The 17,929-nt window shown below is 38.1% G+C and overlaps 4 protein-coding genes across 4 annotated transcripts; 2 read left to right on the forward strand and 2 right to left on the reverse strand.

The window, feature by feature from the left end:
* Positions 1-1,522: 1,522 nt before the first annotated feature.
* LOC108042773 (protein THEM6) lies at positions 1,523-3,276 on the forward strand. Its single transcript, XM_017121217.2, has 2 exons — positions 1,523-1,705; positions 2,252-3,276. The coding sequence occupies exon 2, from the start codon at positions 2,287-2,289 to the stop codon at positions 2,866-2,868; it is 582 nt and encodes a 193-aa protein (XP_016976706.1). The 5' UTR covers positions 1,523-1,705; positions 2,252-2,286; the 3' UTR covers positions 2,869-3,276.
* Positions 3,277-4,945: 1,669 nt separating this feature from the next.
* Positions 4,946-11,737, forward strand: LOC108042792 (tetraspanin-9). Its single transcript, XM_017121245.2, has 6 exons — positions 4,946-5,175; positions 8,346-8,416; positions 9,738-9,929; positions 10,669-10,863; positions 10,934-11,094; positions 11,383-11,737. Exons 2-6 carry the CDS (start codon positions 8,354-8,356, stop codon positions 11,621-11,623), a joined length of 852 nt encoding a protein of 283 aa, XP_016976734.1. The 5' UTR covers positions 4,946-5,175; positions 8,346-8,353; the 3' UTR covers positions 11,624-11,737.
* On the reverse strand, positions 11,737-14,274 carry LOC108042793. Its single transcript, XM_017121246.2, has 4 exons — positions 13,850-14,274; positions 13,324-13,446; positions 13,135-13,266; positions 11,737-12,534 (listed from the first exon to the last, which is right to left on the reverse strand). Exons 1-4 carry the CDS (start codon positions 14,063-14,065, stop codon positions 12,451-12,453), a joined length of 555 nt encoding a protein of 184 aa, XP_016976735.1. The 5' UTR covers positions 14,066-14,274; the 3' UTR covers positions 11,737-12,450.
* A 2,474-nt stretch (positions 14,275-16,748) lies between these two features.
* Positions 16,749-17,677, reverse strand: LOC108042775 (shootin-1). The gene is made up of 2 exons (XM_017121220.1): positions 17,427-17,677; positions 16,749-17,364 (listed from the first exon to the last, which is right to left on the reverse strand). Exons 1-2 carry the CDS (start codon positions 17,476-17,478, stop codon positions 16,907-16,909), a joined length of 510 nt encoding a protein of 169 aa, XP_016976709.1. The 5' UTR covers positions 17,479-17,677; the 3' UTR covers positions 16,749-16,906.
* Positions 17,678-17,929: the final 252 nt, after the last annotated feature.

A 17,929-nucleotide genomic window follows, 5' to 3' on the forward strand; every position in this document is an offset into this window, starting at 1 on the left:
CGAGTGAGAGATTTTCTTGGGCCTTTGGTTTCAGCGCCTGAAAGCAGGCTACCAAAGTCGGACAGGCTATTAAAAAAGGACCAAAAGTATAAAGTTTAAAAGTATAAAATAAAATTAAATAGTACAAAATCTAAAAGCAGGTTTTTTGTTTGGAAATTTCTCTATTTCAGCATATCAAATATGTTTTGTTTTCGTCCAAAAGTTAGAACCGTGTTACAAGTGCACAATTTTCCCACTTTGCTTACTCTAATGATTAAGCAGTACTAAAACCCACTGGTAAATATTTTCTTAAGATTATTAATTACCTGCTTTGAGCTTGTGATTAAGCCCCCACTTTGAACTTTCAGTAGCGGCCCTTTGAGACTTGGTCTATTCGGATAATTTGCCGTTCGAAAACAGGCAGGTGATCGCAGTTCGACGGAAAGTGTTTACATCGATCGCAGTCACCTTTTGGTATATCTATAATTTTACGCGTTTACCTGTGAATTTGCTAATTGCGCCATAACAAAGATTCCCACACATCAGCAAATAGCGATTGGAATCGAAATCAATCGATTGCTAAGGCGACGTGGGATTATCTTTACAGGTGGACAAAGAAATACGGGGAAAGACAAATGAAATAAAGAGAAAGGAAAATAATAGGGCTCAGTGTTGACCATAATTATTTGACAAAAGTAGCTAAATCAATTATTAAATGTAGCTTCTGGTTTTCGTTGCGGTTAACTCTCAATAACTGTCGAAAAATAACATCTATATGGGTAATACAAAATTTTATGGTGGTCTTACAGAAGTCACAATACGTACTGTTAAATATTTTTCACTAGTTAATTACAGTATTTACTTTACTCAGTATTTACTTACTCAGAAATTTGTTGCTAATAAAACTGTTGCTAATGCTACTTATTATTTTACAACATTTTAGTTATAAAGTATGTAGTATAAATATAACTAATGCTAAAGGTATATTTTTAAATAGTTGTAATTACTCTTTTCCCATATGAGCGTTATTTAATAGGTATTTTGTCTTTCGAAAACATTAAGATTTGACTTGGAAATAGCCAAGCAATCAGCACTTTCTTTTCCTTATTATCGTTTTGTCTTCTCATTATCGCTTCCACTTTCTTCGCTGCTTGCGCTTAGTGTTGTCGACTTGGATTTTTCTCTAGCCGTTTTTAAATATTAAATATATATGAGATATAACTATAGCTATAAAATAACATTAAGGTATTTTTTGTAACGATTTTTAAACAATAAAATTGTATATACTTCTCAAGATATATATTTTTAAATCTCACAAGAAAATAAACTTATACAATAGATTAATATTATACGATTATTATTAATCTTTCTTATACGATTGTCTGTATATTTTTTTTAATCCTCAAATTTTTATAATTTTTAATATAGGGCTTAGCTAAATTACAGTTGGCAACACTGCATGAACTGGCTATCTTCCGAGTGTGTTGCTTTCTTCTGCTTCGGCGCTGCGTCGTCTTCGCTTTTGCCAATCGTCAGTTTTCAGACTACAGTCTACAGTCTGCAGTCTACAATCTTCGGGGTTCAGTCGTCTGTGGTCTTGCTTAGCCCACGGTTCTGTTGTTGTGTACCGCTCCGCCCGCTTTTACCGCCTCTACCTGCACCGCCTCTCCCGCTCGTCCCGCTAGTTGCTGGTGTGCTTGGTTGAGCTGAACGACCGACTGCAAATGTAAGTATTCCAGTATGTAAATACATATCTACTTTCCAGCTTCTTGGCGAAGGGGTCAACCCATACACTTGACTCCCGCGGCAACGGACTTTGGCGATCCGATCCGATAAATCAGCGCCAAAGTCTGATGCACACAGAAAAATCATCGGCATATCTAAATGATCTTTATTATTTGTTTTTGTTCAAAAATCATATAAACATCATGGAATAATATGAAATTTTAAAATAAAAGTATTAAAATTGAGTTCTTGTTGTTAAACTGTTTCTTCTGTTTGTTAACTTTAAAACTAAAAATTTCAACTGTCATTTTATTAAAACATTTTAAAATATTATGATAATAAACTTTAATATTGTTGACTTAGTCTAAAACTAATTAATCGTATTTTTGTTAAATAAATATTAATTATAAACATAGTAATCAAAATGTATATGATTTTCATAACTTAAAATGTTGTCTGTAATATTTATGGTATCCCCCCAATATTTCGTGCTGTGTAGTCAAAACTTTCGCTGTCACTAACGGGTTTTCCCCTGCGATCTTTTCAGTGCGAACACAGTTACCCACAGATTCCCATACCGCGATGTCTTGGCTGGTGGTGCTGCTGATCCTGTACGTGATCTGGGATGTCAACTACTTCATCCGGTGCGTGTTCACGGTGTTCGCGGGTCGGTTATTCCAGCGGAAGCGCAAGGTGACGGACACCACGACGATCTATGGACTGTGCACCTCGCAGGATGTGGACATCTTCATCCGGCACATGAACAACGCGCGGTATCTCCGCGAACTGGACTTCGCCCGCTTCCATTTCTACGCTTTGACGGGACTGTACGAGCGGATCCGGGAGCGGCGCGGTGGAGCGGTCCAGGGAGCCAGCAGTGTGCGGTACCGCCGCACCATCCCCATCTTCCACCCGTACAAGATCCAGACCAAGCTGGTCTGGTGGGACGACAAGGCCATCTACCTGGAGCAGCAGTTCGTCACCCTCTCCGACGGATTCGTGCGGGCTGTGGCCATGTCCAAGCAGAACATCACCAACTGCAATGTGCTGGAGGTGCTGAAGACCTATCCGGAAACTGCCCAGCGGCCGGAGAAGCCCGAGGAACTCAAGCTCTGGCTGGATGCCATCGAACTGTCCAGCCAGAAGCTGCGCAAGGACAAGTGAGCTGGCGGGGATCACGGAGATGCCACCTGACTGCGGCACAACTCATTTACTCTTGCCTCAATTTTATAGACTTGTAATCTTTTTTTTTTGAGTGCACTGTGAAGAAACTTTAGACTGGTGTAAATTCCCACAACTCAAAGCAAAAATCAAGATATCAGAAAATCTTCCAAATGTAAATTTAACAAATCTCATCCATAATAAGTTTGAAATAATTTGTAAACCACGATTTGGATGTAAAAATTATCAGATTAACATCATAAGATTATTTTAAATATTGGAGATAACTCAAAACAATTGTATTTGCTTATATTTTTCACAGTGCCTTAGTTATAATATATATTTTGTGTAAAAATATTTCTTAAATGGAGTGGCCGAAGCTTTTTAAATATAGTTTTTTTACAAACAAAATGATCGAGTTAAATTATTTTTTACAACCAGAACTCAAAAGTATTTTTGTTTGTATTTGTTTGATTATACCTTTCAGTGTGTTAATTTTATAATTTTTGTAGAAACGCATTTTTTGTGGCAGTTCCGATGGAGTTTCTTTTCTCGACTTTCATTTATGCTAAGTTTGATATCACGCAACGCACAGTCGATGGATTGTTTATTTTCTTTTATGCTGCCTCCGTTATGGCACAGCTAATAATGATTATTTTTTGATTTTTTGATTATGCAACTCCAAAAACGAAACTGTTTTGGGTCTGCCACCATCAGCAATTTGGTGGCCCAAACGTATGCAAAAAAGTTTTGCGAATTTCACACAAAAATAGTCATAAATAATGTGAGGGTCTCAAAGTATTTGGGAAACGTCTTGTAAACCAACATTGGGATTCCCAGAAGATATAAATACAATTCGTATTCATACAAATCATTGTATGCGTATTGTTTCAATTTTACAGAACTGTTTGTTTCCATATTTCTTTATTTTGTAAAGATGAAAACTCCATCACTGACTATGTTTTATTTATTTATTTTTAATCACCATATAACACCATTTATCACTATAAGACTTACGTTAAAGTGTACATAAGCGTAATATATTTCTACCTTCCGTTTACTTACGTTGCCAGGGTTCGTTAACCCCATTTTTGCCCTACGTAATGGCATAAAAGTGCAAGTAGTGATAACTGTCATTATTGTAAATAAGTTATTTACCTTTTTATCTCTAAGTTGTATCAAAGTGGCAGCCAGAGATCGCCAAACAGCTGATTGTTGGCCGTAATCCGTAGCGTAATCCGTAGCGTAATCCGTGACGTCATGTCGGACTGCAATGCAACAGCTGCACACACGGCGTATGAGTGCTGACCACTTCCACTTCCCGTCGTTTTCATTTAAAATCTCTCCATTCGCACACAGCTTTTGAATCGTTTATCGTACTTCTTTTTGTTTTCTGTTTTTTTCTATGGTGCTTAGGCCGAAATGTGGATCAAAACGTGACACTGAAATCTAAGCATAAATCTCATTCATAAAGTATGCAGACAACGCGCGCGTAGCTCGTCGAGCTCTCTTTTGGGGCCTCACGTACTCCCCGATTCTCCCAGTGTTTTGCTCTCTCGGAGCGACGGTCCCCGGTGCAATTGTCACCAGCGAATACACTCAAAAAAATCTATGTAATATGTCTTGTGTCGAAAAAGGGCCTTTGAGTTTTAAGTTGGAAAAACTATGTACTTTACTTTATATACTTGCATTCTTAATATTCCTTTTAATTCAGTATTCAGATATACCTCTAAGGCTCAAATTCATCTTAAATTATAGTTTCTTAATCTTAAATTAAATGAATTAAAGTAAAATGTTAATATTACATACATATTTGAAGAATCTCCTTCTTTATCATTTTCTTATAAATATATGGTTGCAATGTTTATTTACAACTGAATGAAATCAATGAAACCTATAGGTATAACCATAAAAAGCACTAATGTTTTTAAAACTTAATTTGCATGCCCAATTTAGTCCAGTGTACTACAAGTTGCAACCGAAGCCGCTTCGGCTGGACATTCGTGCCACTTCGGCAGCTTCTTGACTATTTTTAACTGACAACGCGCAGAATTGTCAGTTTATTTTGAACAACCGCGGCGAGCACACAGAAAACCCAGAGATCCAATCCGATCCGATCCGAATCAGAAGTGCAGAACCAAGTGAACGAAAAGCAAATCGGAAATTCTTGCACAAATTAATTGGGCCAGAAAGTGTCTCAGTTTGTTTGTTTTTTTTTTCGAGTTCACTTCTGTGTTAAATAGTGCGAACGAAAATCCGTTAAATACAGCGATAATCCCGATAACGACCAATCTCGACCAAATAGCCAATGTAAATGTCCTTCTTTCTTATAGCCAAAGTACCTTTGTGTATATAAAGTATTTAGAAAACCGATGCAGTGACAATAACAACGAACTTTTGCAGTTTATTGACAGCAGCAACAACCACAAAAACCAGATTGAAAGCAAACAGCAAACAACAAATAGCAACTTGAAGTAATTTGCAACTGAAAAGAAATGCGGCAATGGGGCACAAACAAAGTATAAATACATAGATTGGCCGATCGGCCCGAAAAGCAACAATAACAACACTGCCATAGCTACAACAAAAAAGAGAAAACTTTTCGTGGACGACACTTTGAAAGACCCACAACAACAACAACAACCACTAAGACAGCAACAACATTAAGGGGAGGTCTCAATGGTCAGATGGTGAAAATCTTTTTCAGAGCGTCTGATCTCGTTGCTAAAGTTGTTGTTGTTGTTTGGCGGATCTGCGCAACACCAACTTTACTTACTGGTTTCCACTGTACAGTACTCTCCCAGTGCCTTCCCCTCCTGATCTTCTGTGATCTTTGTTTTGGACATTACGAAATATTACACACTTATGTTCCCATTTTCAGTAACTTTTAGGCTGACGAAGTTATTTGAAGATGAACAAAGAATTTAATTTCCTTTACGATTAAATTTAATACCTTTGCTTTCCCAAACTATTTGCTTCTTTGGACTATTTGATCTTCCACTCTTTTGTGATCTTTGTTTAGATATTATGAAACAGTACACATATGTGCTCGCATTTGTTTAGGGATTTATTGAAAGTCTAAGACCCCAAACTTTTGATTGCAATCTTATTCTTCTTCTTTCGATTCTGAAATGTTTCTAGATATTTTTAATAATTTCCTAAACGTTTAAATTTCACTCATTTGGAAGTTTACGAATTTTGGTTAAGTTTGGCGATTTAATTTTTTCATTTTGTAGTTCCTTTCTTATTAATTTCTTATTAATATAATTAACATTTATTGCAGCAAACCATTCTGTACCGCACTCTCAATAAAGTCTTATCTAAACTTAATTTTCCAATTAAGAATTCAAACTAAAATATTATATTAACTTTGAGGTTTTGAATAATGTTTTATAAGGAATTTTTAAAAAATAATGAAATGGCATTAAAACCACATACTTTTTATTAGGTTTAAATGCATTTCAATCAGAGAATGCCAATTAATAACACTTCAATTGGCGACTGAAAACAAAAAAATAAGCTAACCGATATATTAATGTGCCAAAAGGCTAATCGCATTTTTCTAAACTTTCGGGTAAATGGAAACAATTTGAGATTTTAGCTGCCAGCATTTCCCCGGGCATAAATCACTCTGCCACATCCGCAGCTTCCCAGATCCAGCTACTCGAATTATGATAAATGTGGACGTTGGATGGTGTGTAGTGGATAGAGTATAGAGTATAGAGTGTAGGGTATGCATGGTACGTTGATAGGGACGGTGGGGAATGGTGGGTGGGTAAATCGCAAATTTTCAGCGTCAAATGCCATTAAGCCAGTCCGCGTTATTGAGTTAAATTGGAAAATAAGCGAGCGACAGTTGCTCTCGTTGTTGCTGTTTTTGTGTTTCTGTATTTTTTTTTTGTGTGCCTTGTGCAATTGTTCGCACTTGGAGACGACAAAACTGGGAAGGGTAATCGCAGTTGTAATGGGGACTGAACTGGAAAAAAAAGCCGCAGCCATGCGAACTGGACAGCCCTGGACATCACTGCCCAGACCAGAGCCATTACCCCGCCCATTCCCGCTTATTATTTGCACTATTTCATTATTATGTTCGGGGGGCGGACGCACGATCACCATCGCGGATGATAGTTATTTCAATTATATAGTGGATAGCGCAGCTCTCGACCCTCCAGCAAGGCATTCCGAATCCGAATCCGAGTCCGAATCCAAAGGGGTTCCATGATCGTAGGAGGATCGTGATTAGGAGACGCGTGCTCCTCTGGGATTTCAAGTTCAGATCCATTAGCGAGGTTAGCTGGGGATTCTTTTTTTGTTTTTCTCGGCTTAATTCTCGGCAGTAAATGAGCACTTAAGAAATAAAAAAAGATTAAATAACCCGCTTTGATTTTCACCAACAAAAACTTGCAATGATTTATTTTATAGATCGATAAGTGAACCCAAGTCAAGAATGCAATTTAATTCTCAAAGAATTTGTTCTACTTAATATAAAATTTATGTTGTATCCTGCCAGCAGTATAATTAATTTGTTAAAACTATTTATGGCAAGCTGTGTATTTCAAAATAATCCCTATTCCTCTTCATCTTCATTTTGATTTCATTGCTCGCTCACACGCAATCTTTTTTGTGGCCGAACACGAATTTTCCCAGATCCATTGAGCCCGATTGCAACAAAACATGTGATCATTTGCATGAAACCTATTCTACGGGTGCTGTTTCTTTCCCATGAAAGTGGAGAAGAATGGTAATTTCGGCGATTCGCCTCTTGATTCTCTACACTTTCGCAATGTTCCAGATAAGATATTTGAATACTTTTATATTCACGATTAGATTTTGTTTCTTTTAATTTGATGTAATTTTAATTACAGAAAATTTCTATATAACTAGTGCTTCTGAAAAGAAAATCTAGTGTCGTTAATACCAATATTGATTCGTTTAAAATAATGCTGATGAAAAAATTGTCAGCCCTGAATGTTTTTGCCACACTTAGTTCAAATAAACAGATGAGGACATCCATTTACTTGTTCATACGCTTCGGTGACCATGGACATTGCGGCCTCTGCTACTGTTAATTTTGTTATTTTTTTCGTTTATTTATTGTTTTCATTCAATCATACAAAATATTTGCATAAACGAGTGCCTATCCATGTGTGGACATTAGTGCATGTGCAGCAGCTGCAATTGCTTAACCAAACGCCCCCGCTGGCACACACACTCGGTACTCCAGTTACATGGCATAGACAAAAGGAAATGCCAATGAAATACAAAAAATAATAATAGTAACAAAAAGAGAGCAATAAAGAATATAAATATATGTTATTTATATGGACACTCAGCCAATTGGGGACCCAAATCGCTCGTTTAATAAATAGAAAACACTGCTGCCGCGCATAATTTATGTTGAAAGGAAGGGGGGGATACAAAATACTGTGGGGATCTTTGGGGTGATGTAGCCCTGACTGAAATCTTATTTTCTTTTTCAGATCCCGCGATGGGCAATGCCGGCTATACATGCATACGCCGCACCTTCTGCTGGCTCAACATCATTCTATGGGTAAGCTTTTTAATTTTGTCAAACAATTATACGTTGTTTGCAACTTTTCACACACCCAATGTCAGCAAATTCTTTAACCAATTTAACATAAACACAAAAATAAAATTGCTTAAGGATAAATTTGCATAACAAACTAATAACTCATTTCACTTGGAAGGGGAGAGATTTTTGTAGAAGATTTCTTAAAGCTACCAACAAAAAAATTGTAATCATTATTTTGTATAATTTTTTAAAGGAAAAAATTGTTTGTCATTTAAGTTTTCAACGAGCTTGACCCAATTTATAGTCTTTCAAAAAACTATTTAGTTTTTAAAGAACTGCTGTTTATCTTATTAGTTTTTAAGGATTTAATTTTTTTTAAAAGAATTTTACAAAATATCAGAATATCAGTGGCAATACATATTCAACACTTTAGTAGCCTTTTTTTTTTGAGTGCAATAGCTGACGACGGATATGCAGCATCAGTAACAAAGCATAAACATATAGAGGCTGAATCGGAATCGGAATGAGAATCAGAACAGGAATCAGAAGGTAGAGCAGCTAATCAGAGACATAACTTTGCCGCCGTCGTCTGCAGCGGAAGTGTCTTTTGTGAGGGCATGTTGCATTGTCGGAGCGCCTGTCATTGACTTTTTGCTTTGGGCTTCGGTTGCAGTTCTGTTCAGTTTCAGTTTCGAACTCGACTTTGACTTTGGCGGCGACTTCGCTTTCAGCTTTTTGAATCTACATATGTAGCTGCAGTGGGGTTCCCCTGAAAGTTCCCCAAATGTCACATGTCAGGCTTCGTGGACATGCAACAGTTGTGTTTTGGCATCCAAGGCTCTCATTCAGCTGTCAATCAGGGGGAATTATCTGATTTTTCCCACTGAAAGATATATCCTTCAGCAAATGATGCATCAATGGCAATTAATCAAGGTCTGTGTCCATCTGACAGTGGCTAAAACAAATAGGCTGCTTTAATTTCCCCATAGAGCTGTAGATCAACATTCATTTACCAACGAATGACATAGAAATCGACTTAAATTTGCTCAGCAAAATACCTACAATTGTAATAGTTTTTCTCCTCTTGCCAACGAGTTTATAAATTTATTGATTGTGATTACAAAGTTAAAATAGTTGCATATTTAATGGGGAAAAATAGATTGCAAGTCTCATAAAATTAATTAACTATGCAAACACTATTTTCTTTATAACATTAGCAGTAAAAGTACCTACATTGGGTTCTTAATCACAATTAGTGTTGCTACCTCTCTCTTTTCGATCATTCTGCATGGTAATCAGTGCCTTTCTAATTCCCAATTTCCGATTCGACCCATTGCAGCTGTGTAGCTGTGCGTTTTTGGGAGCCGGACTGTGGCTGCGTCTGAGCTACGAGGGCTACGCCACTCTGCTGCCCCAGCACGCCGGCTTGAGTGCGGACACCATCTTCATGGGCATCGGGGGCACCGGGTTCGTGGTCAGCTTCTTCGGCTGCTGTGGCGCCTGGGTGCAATCCCGCTGCCTCCTGGTACTGGTGAGTAAATGGGGGCAGGGTGAAGGGGCAGAACATTGGAAAAAATGGAATCTCAATTTGAACATTTTAAACACATATAAAATGCAATCACGTCGTATGAGTAATTTTTTTTCTCTGTAACTCATACGTCCCATACTTTTCCCCGCAGTTATACATGCTGATTATTCTTTAGTTATATATGTATATAAAATGCAAACCCAATAATAATAGTTTAAAGTTAAAGTTTAAGTTAAAATCATAAAAAGTGTTTTAATATCAATGATGTCTTTAAAACATGCCACTCATGTCGTATGAGTAATTTTTTTTTTCTGTGTAACTCATACGCTCCATACTTTTACCAGCAGTACTTTTTGTTAATTATTCTTTTCTTACTAAATATAAAATGCAAAATAACTACATATAAAATAATAATAACTTTGAATATGAATATCTTTTATTCCTTTAAATCATAAAAAGTATTAATGATAATTTTAAGACATGGCCTTCATGTCGTATGAGTAATTTTTTTTTCTGTGTAACTCATACGCTCCATAGTTTTACCCGCAGTACTTCATGCTGGTTATTCTTTTGTTCTATATATAAAATTCAAAACTAATAATAACTAAGAAAATGCATAGCTTTTATTCCTTTAAATTATATAAAGTGTTATGAAATTGATGATGATTTTAAGACATGGCTAACATGTCGTATGAGTAATTTTTTTCTGTGTAACTCATACGACCCGTGTGTTTCCCCGCAGTACTTCATGCTGATTGTGATGCTGTTCATGAGCGAGTTCCTGGTGGGCTCGATCGCCTTTCTCTTCCGCGGCGGATTGGGTCGGACTTTGGCCAACGAGCTGCGCTTCGGGATCGAGCGGCACTACAACACCAGCGATCGGGGATCTTTGGTGGCGCCCTCGGTGGCTTCCATTTGGGACAGTGTGCAGCATTCGGTGAGTGGCGCCTTTCCCTTTTCCATTTCGAGATCTAAATAGTGACCCCGCTGCATCGATCAATCTACAGTTCGAGTGCTGCGGCGTGTCCTCGTACGAGGACTGGTACGACATCCAGTCGTGGCCGGGAAAGCGCTGGGTTCCCGAGTCCTGCTGCAGGACGCTGTACGACCAACGCCAGGTGCTCACCGAGGGATCCGGCGACGGAATGATGCGCGCCGACTGCGGCAGGTAAGTGAAAGACCCCATTCTAGGTTTTTTCTTTAAGAGTTTTTTGTTAAAAATTACAGAGTCTTTTAAAAATTAATAAAATAAATTCCAATGCTTATTTTTAAACTGTCGTTAAAATTCTAGTATTTTGTTTAGAAAAATTTGTCATTGTAGGTTAAAAAGGTGTCGAAAAGAATGTATTTTTTAAATATTAAAGACTTCTGTTTTTATCGAGTTGCTTTAAGTTAGTTCCCATGGAAAATTGTTATCTTATATCCTATATATGTTTGTTTTAATTATGTATTTCAGATCAGAGAACCCGTCGCTGTGGTGGGACAAGGGATGTGCCCACTCACTACAGAGCTGGTTCACCGGACAGCTGAATGTGGTGGGCGCCGTGGGACTCGGGATCGCCTTCGTCCAGCTCTTCGGACTGATCACCTCGATGCTTCTGTTTTGCACGGTGAAACACAAGCGGGCCTCGGACACCTACAAGTCCTACTCCCCGTCTATCGATCCCCAAACCCGCACCAGCAGTTGGGAGGATTGAACGCGCCTGTAGTGGTGCTTGGCGAACTTCTAAATGTGGGTGAGGGGGTCAAAATAGCCCCCCCACCTGTCGCTATCTCTATTCTTTTTGTTAACTCTCTTAGTTTCTAATTCATTCTGCGAAATGTGCCAAAAATTAATTTAATTGAAAGTGTATTTTTTTGTTTTTTTGTTGTAATCTGTAGGCGAAGACATATCGAACAAAATTTAAGGGCGCTAAAATGTCGTGTTTACATTAAAGACAGTGTGAACAGGGCATAATGTACCCAATGAAACAATCACAGATATACAGAGATGTTTAGTTAGCGGTGTATCCATATTGTGATGTGCTCTCTAGTAGTATAGTATATGGCCCAAGACCCCGAAACACACATTAAACTGGGTACAGTGCGTACAATACTTATCAGGCAAGAAGTTAACAAATCACTGTGCCAGTAATACCCAAAAAAAAAGTGTTTACCGGGCTTTTGAGCCCAATTATGCTCGTAACCCTTTAACTAAATCAATATATCAACTATATATTTATACATAATTATACAATTCTACTTATGTTATTTTATGGAACTTTGTAGTATTCGATATAGCAGAAACCGCAACTGCCCGTAAAGCAACAAAACCCAGAAGACGAAGAGGAGGAAGGGGGAGCAGATAGTTAAAGCAAATATTATTATTACTATGAGTATGATTATTTTATTTATACATACATATTTATATTTATATCGAAATACATTCCTACACAACATGTTCGTGTTAAGTTACAAATAAATTAAAGTATTTATTTAAATTACAATCAAAAAGAAGTTGTAGTGAGTGGGTGGTGCAAAACCGTTAGAGGCCCACCAATTTGCCACCGATAATATCCAATTGGGCTGTAATTCCCTTCGTAACGCTGCGCGCCAACTCTTTCGGTTTCTGAGAGGAAGGGGAAGAGAAAGAGAAAGAGAGAGGAAGAGAGTGTTAAAGAGAGGGAAAGCTGGAACTGACCTTGGTCAAAATAAACACACGACTAATTGCATAAGCAGTGCCAGCAAGCAGTAGTGCTGCCACTCTGGCTTTCTATCTACCCACAAATCTATCTTTTTTAAGCTCTATCACCTGTGCATCTAACTAAACCTTTAAATTACATTACATTTATTTTTGTAAATCAAATACTGAAATGATAATACAGGGAAATATTTTTCCTTATCTTTAACTCCATAACAATTCTTTTTAAACAAGAACAAAATTTGATTGGTTTTGATTTTCTAGTCTTTTGCTAAATAATATTTGATTTTAGCTAAATAATATCCAAATACGAGAAGGCATAAATTGAAGATAAACCTATTTTAATATTTTTGTTTACTACAATTATTTATTAGCTACTCAAGAGGTGCAACACTGGCGAAAAGATCACCAGTTGGACCGTCAGTGACTCAAACTGCACTGGGAATATTATGCAACGCGTGTGCGAATGGATCCATCATGGAAATAAGGCAAACAAACACAAACAATCGCCGGAATTTCGGCACTCACCTGTATGAAGGTGTTGAGCAGGTTGGAAAAGGCCTCGTAACCGTTAACAATGGATCGCGAGATGCCGTCGAACATGTCGCCATTGTTGCCGTACTTTTCGTGCTCACTGATCGAGTCCAAAATGGGAACGGGCTGGGATCGAATTAAGTGGGCTTTAGCTGTGCGAAAGGTTAGTATAACACCACTCACCTGGGCCAGATCGGCCAGCTTCTTCTGGCTATTGTCGTACACGCTCAGCACTTTTGAGGGAATGGCCTCCTGCTCCAGATTCACCGACTCCGCCGTTTTTGCCGGAGTTGGCAGTAAGGATATCTACCGGAAAGTAAGTGCATTTTCTTAGGTGAGTTTCTTGACTCTCAAAATGTTAGCGTGTCTGATTTTAGTATATCAAATAACTTATTGACTTATTGCTCTTATTTAAAGTACGGTTTTAAGTTTCCTTAGTTAGGTTCGAAATTATAATGCTGAAATATCGTAATAATATAATACAATAGAATTTGTGTTTTAAATTGAAATTAAAAATTTATATAATATTATCGTTTAATATATTTCAATATTCATGGCTGTCATTAAGGGTTTGAAAAACGAACACGTCTTGATAGTCGTAAATTCCCACTATTGTTTGGTCTGATAATGAGTTTGGTGTTATTTTCCTGGCCCCTGACCTTGGCTGCCCAATGGGGCGGGATGGCCCTGACCCCTGACCCCGACTCACCTTGAACCCCGCTTCGCTGGCCTCCGCCTGTGTGGATTCGGCGGAGCTGTCGGCGGCATCAAAGGCGTCCTGGGCTCCAAAATCGGCGGCCGAGACGCGTGCGTCGATGGGCGTGGCGCCGTCGGGCGTGGCAGGAGCGATGGGCGTGCCGGCGATGCACTGCATCATGATCAAAAGGAGCAGCACAAGATGAATCCTCACATGTTGCAGCGTCATTTCGATTTCGCTTTATGTTCTTTTTACGAGGTGAAGGGGAAATTGCAAAACAACGTATTATGAAACAAGGCGACAGCGTCCAGTCCAGTTTCCAATTCCCCAGGCCAAAAAGAAATCCAAATCCAGCTGCAAATCCCGGTTGGAGCTTCGATCCGAAGTCTGTCGAGTCCAAAATTCAACTGAATGGCCGCGTCTGCGCAACGATTTTATTGGCTTAACCCGACCACGAGAGTCGCCGCTTTGGACATTGAGCCACGATCGTTTTGGCTCAGTTTGGGTTTCGGTTGGAGCTCAGGTTTTCAGTTTTCAGGGGGCATTCGGGGGCTAACGACTGCGGGAGCCTCTGCGGAGTCACCTGCCGGCTTTTTTTGGTGATTAAAGAAAGTGATTGCTCACTCTAAAGGGGCTTGCAAAACTAAAATGAGAAACACATCGAAGGCACTATTTATTTTGTAATGGAAACATGGTAGTAATCCAATAATCAAAACACTTTAATCAGGCACAAATAAAATCAACACCAAAAGTAGACACTGAAAATTAAAAATTAAAAAACAACAACAATTAAATTTAACAAATTTTAATTTATCAAATTTACATACTTAAGTCCCTATAACTGTCCTAATTTTTCCGACAGTGTAGTGCACCGATTGTAACAGTAATGACAACAACAAACACCACTAAAACGATAACAATAACAACAAAGGCAAAACCGGCAACTTGTTGCTGTCAACAAATGTTGCCGCCGCCATTCTGTCGCAACAATGAGGAAGGAAACTCGGTTTACTCAGTTAGTTGGTCAATCGGTAGCCGCCGCTACACCCCCAAAAAACCCCCCCGCAATCAATCTGATTGTTGTGCAATTATGACTTCACACTGGAAGAAATTTGGTCATTTGATATGTGTGCTTGTAAATCAATTAAAGTAGAACGAAGCCTCTGAACTTTTGTTTAAGGCTGGGACCCACATGTTAATTGTAAGATTGAAATAATTATACATAAAATTTACAATCGAATGGCATTTACAGTTTTTTGTATCCAACTTTGATTTTTGATTTTTTCGCTCAAAAATATCAGTTTTTTCACCATAACAACGCAAGTAATAGCCCAATAATGGAATGGCATACCTCGTTGAAATCGTTATAAAATTTCCAATCGAGTGGCATTCACAGCTTTTTTTGTAAAATTTTCGAGAAAACTCATGAGCTATACCCTTATGAAAAATGTGAAAAACGAGAAATGTGATCTTCAACCATTTTTCGCCCAAAAATATCAGTTTTTTCACCATAGCAACGCAAGTAATAGCCCAATAATGGAATTACATACCTCGTTGAAATCGTTACAAAATTTCCAATCGAGTGGCATTCACAGCTTTTTTTGTAAAATTTTCGAGAAAACTCATGATACCCTTATGAAAAATGTGAAAAGCGAGAAATATGATCTTCAACCATTTTTCGCCCAAAATAATCAGTTTTTTCACCATAGCAACGCAAGTAATAGCCCAATAATGGAATGGCATACCTCGTTGAAATCGTTATAAAATTTCCAATCGAGTGGCATTCACAGCTTTTTTTGTAAAATTTTCGAGAAAACTCATGAGCTATACCCTTATGAAAAATGTGAAAAGCGAGAAATGTGATCTTCAACCATTTTTCGCCCAAAATAATCAGTTTTTTCACCATAACAACGCAAGTAATAGCCCAATAATGGAATGGCATACCTCGTTGAAATCGTTATAAAATTTCCAATCGAGTGGCATTCACAGTTTTTTTTGTAAAAATTTCGAGAAAACTCATGAGCTACAGTAACAGTTTTAGCTACATATGAAAACCCCTGAACTCCCAATAAAATATAAAACTCTTACATGATTTTTGATAATTTTTTATTAAAAAACATTTGTAATATATAGGTAAAGTTAATGTTAAATACAATAAAGTCTTAGGATAAAATTATGTTAAATGTATATATACTTAATTAAGTTATGAATACAGATACAAACTAATTGGTAGTTTTTATTATGTATGTAATGGTAGCTTAAGTTTTACAATTTATTTACTTATCGCTAACTTATGAGTACTTATGAATAAGCGACAACTGGAGCCGTTCGTTAGAGGAAAGCAAGAAGTCGACGGCTGGAAAATTCGGGAGAACCTTGAACGAGACACCAAAAAACCTCCACAAATCAACCACGGAAACTTCTTTTTGTAATCTAGTTATATGGCCTTTTTAAATATTATATATTATTGAAATAAAAATGTTTTCTTAATATAAAATATTCACACCTTTTACTGGGGTTGGGGGGTTGGGCATTTGTGGATCTTAATTTATGTTTTCTTGGAACTTCGGCTTGCAGCTAGTAATTACGGAATTTAAAAGTCAATAGTAAAGTAGTTTACTGCAAATCAAACAATCTTTGTAAAATAGACATGAATAAGTAAAACAATAATTTTCATATTTTCATTGAAAAAAACCTAATATTTTTTGCTTTAAAGTTCTCAAAATAAATTAAAGTTTTGACTAACATTTTAATCGAATAAAATCGCATTAATCGGATTACGCCATTAAAAAATGAAAAGCAAAGTAAAGTCTTAGAAAGCAAATCAAATGCGTATATATAAAAAATCTGGCTTTTCTTGCAGTGCGTTCACCGCCGCCACCCACTTTTACTTTCCATGCAACTCGATCAATTAAGCGTGCTTCAAGAGGCTGATTTTATTTATGATTTATGCTATATTTGGACGAGGTGGTTTTTCCACTTCTGCCGCCGGTGTCCCAGCTTCTGGGGTCCCGGAAAAGCCAGTGGGGGTGCCTACGATTGGTGGGGCAACCAGATGGGATCCGATTTTTAGGCCTCGTCGTAGAGGATCTCGTCGTAGAGGATATCGTCGCCAATGGTGAGGACCAGGATATTCTCTTCCGTAGCATTCATCTCAACCTCGGAAACCTTGGCAGCCGGAGGTGGTGGTGGAGGGGGAGGAGGAGGGGGCGGGATTGCTGGATGTGCTGGAGTTGCCTTGGACAGGCGCTTCTTGATTTGCTCCAACTGTTTCTGGGCAAAGTTGACGGTGGCCTTGGAGGAGACCAGGCGATTGAGTTCCACGAGCTGACGGTGCAGGTTCTCCAGACGCCGCTTCAAGTCGGGCAGCGGAATGGGCGGCCTCTGGCGGTAGGCGGGGCCGAAGTAGTGGGTCCTCTGGAAGTGACGACGCGTCTCCGCCAGCGAGGAGTACGGACCGATGCGTCGGTGGCGCTGGAACTTCTGCACCTTCTGCACCTTCTTCACGTTCTGCTCGTAGTAATCATCTGGGAGAAAAGGGTTTCATTAACCCTCGAAAATCGCTGCTCCTGAAGAAAAAACGCCTTACCCAGCGACATGTTGGCCAAGGCCCCGTCGAAAACCCTTTTCTGGCCTTCCATTTTGTTTCTTCTTTTTTTTTCTTACCGGTTCTGTTTTCTTTGTCACAAGTTTGGAGCTCTAGAAACGTCCTAGATATTTGGCCTGTCAAAGGGAAATGATTTTCCTTAGACTAGTCATCGATAATGAAAACTTATGTGCCCAGTTTTTGCTTTAAAGGAGCAGTGTTGGAGAAGAAGCTAGCTCACGAATCTCAGAAATTCCAACGAAAGGGTTGTAGGGTAACTAATAAATTCAAGAGTTGCCAGCTTTCGGCATCTACATTTTAAGTTAATCATAATCTTTTTGTTTTTAATAAAAAAGTACATCATATTATTTTATTTCCGTCCTCAAGGTCTGTTGGATATTCAGGATTAAATTATTCTTTATCAAGTTATATTAACTGATTTTATTCATTCGGTTTAAAAATAGAATTCCTTTTAGTAAAATTCCATAAAGGCCAAACAAAAAGAG

The sequence above is a fragment of the Drosophila rhopaloa genome, unplaced genomic scaffold, assembly GCF_018152115.1.
Source record: "Drosophila rhopaloa isolate 14029-0021.01 unplaced genomic scaffold, ASM1815211v1 contig_3, whole genome shotgun sequence".
NCBI lineage: Eukaryota > Metazoa > Arthropoda > Insecta > Diptera > Drosophilidae > Drosophila > Drosophila rhopaloa.

Bases quoted from the DNA above. Each gene is read 5' to 3' on its own strand.
- LOC108042773 (XM_017121217.2), top strand. From the start codon at position 2,287: ATGTCTTGGCTGGTGGTGCTGCTGATCCTGTACGTGATCTGGGATGTC.
- LOC108042792 (XM_017121245.2), top strand. From the start codon at position 8,354: ATGGGCAATGCCGGCTATACATGCATACGCCGCACCTTCTGCTGGCTC. The intron at 9,930-10,668 runs GTGAGTAAATGG...GTTTCCCCGCAG, and splicing joins CCCGCTGCCTCCTGGTACTG to TACTTCATGCTGATTGTGAT. The intron at 11,095-11,382 runs GTAAGTGAAAGA...TATGTATTTCAG, and splicing joins ATGCGCGCCGACTGCGGCAG to ATCAGAGAACCCGTCGCTGT.
- LOC108042793 (XM_017121246.2), bottom strand. From the start codon at position 14,065: ATGACGCTGCAACATGTGAGGATTCATCTTGTGCTGCTCCTTTTGATC. The intron at 13,267-13,323 runs GTGAGTGGTGTT...ATTCGATCCCAG, and splicing joins AGCTGGCCGATCTGGCCCAG to CCCGTTCCCATTTTGGACTC. The intron at 12,535-13,134 runs GTGAGTGCCGAA...CCTTCCTCTCAG, and splicing joins TGCTCAACACCTTCATACAG to AAACCGAAAGAGTTGGCGCG.
- LOC108042775 (XM_017121220.1), bottom strand. From the start codon at position 17,478: ATGGAAGGCCAGAAAAGGGTTTTCGACGGGGCCTTGGCCAACATGTCG. The intron at 17,365-17,426 runs GTAAGGCGTTTT...CTTTTCTCCCAG, and splicing joins CTTGGCCAACATGTCGCTGG to ATGATTACTACGAGCAGAAC.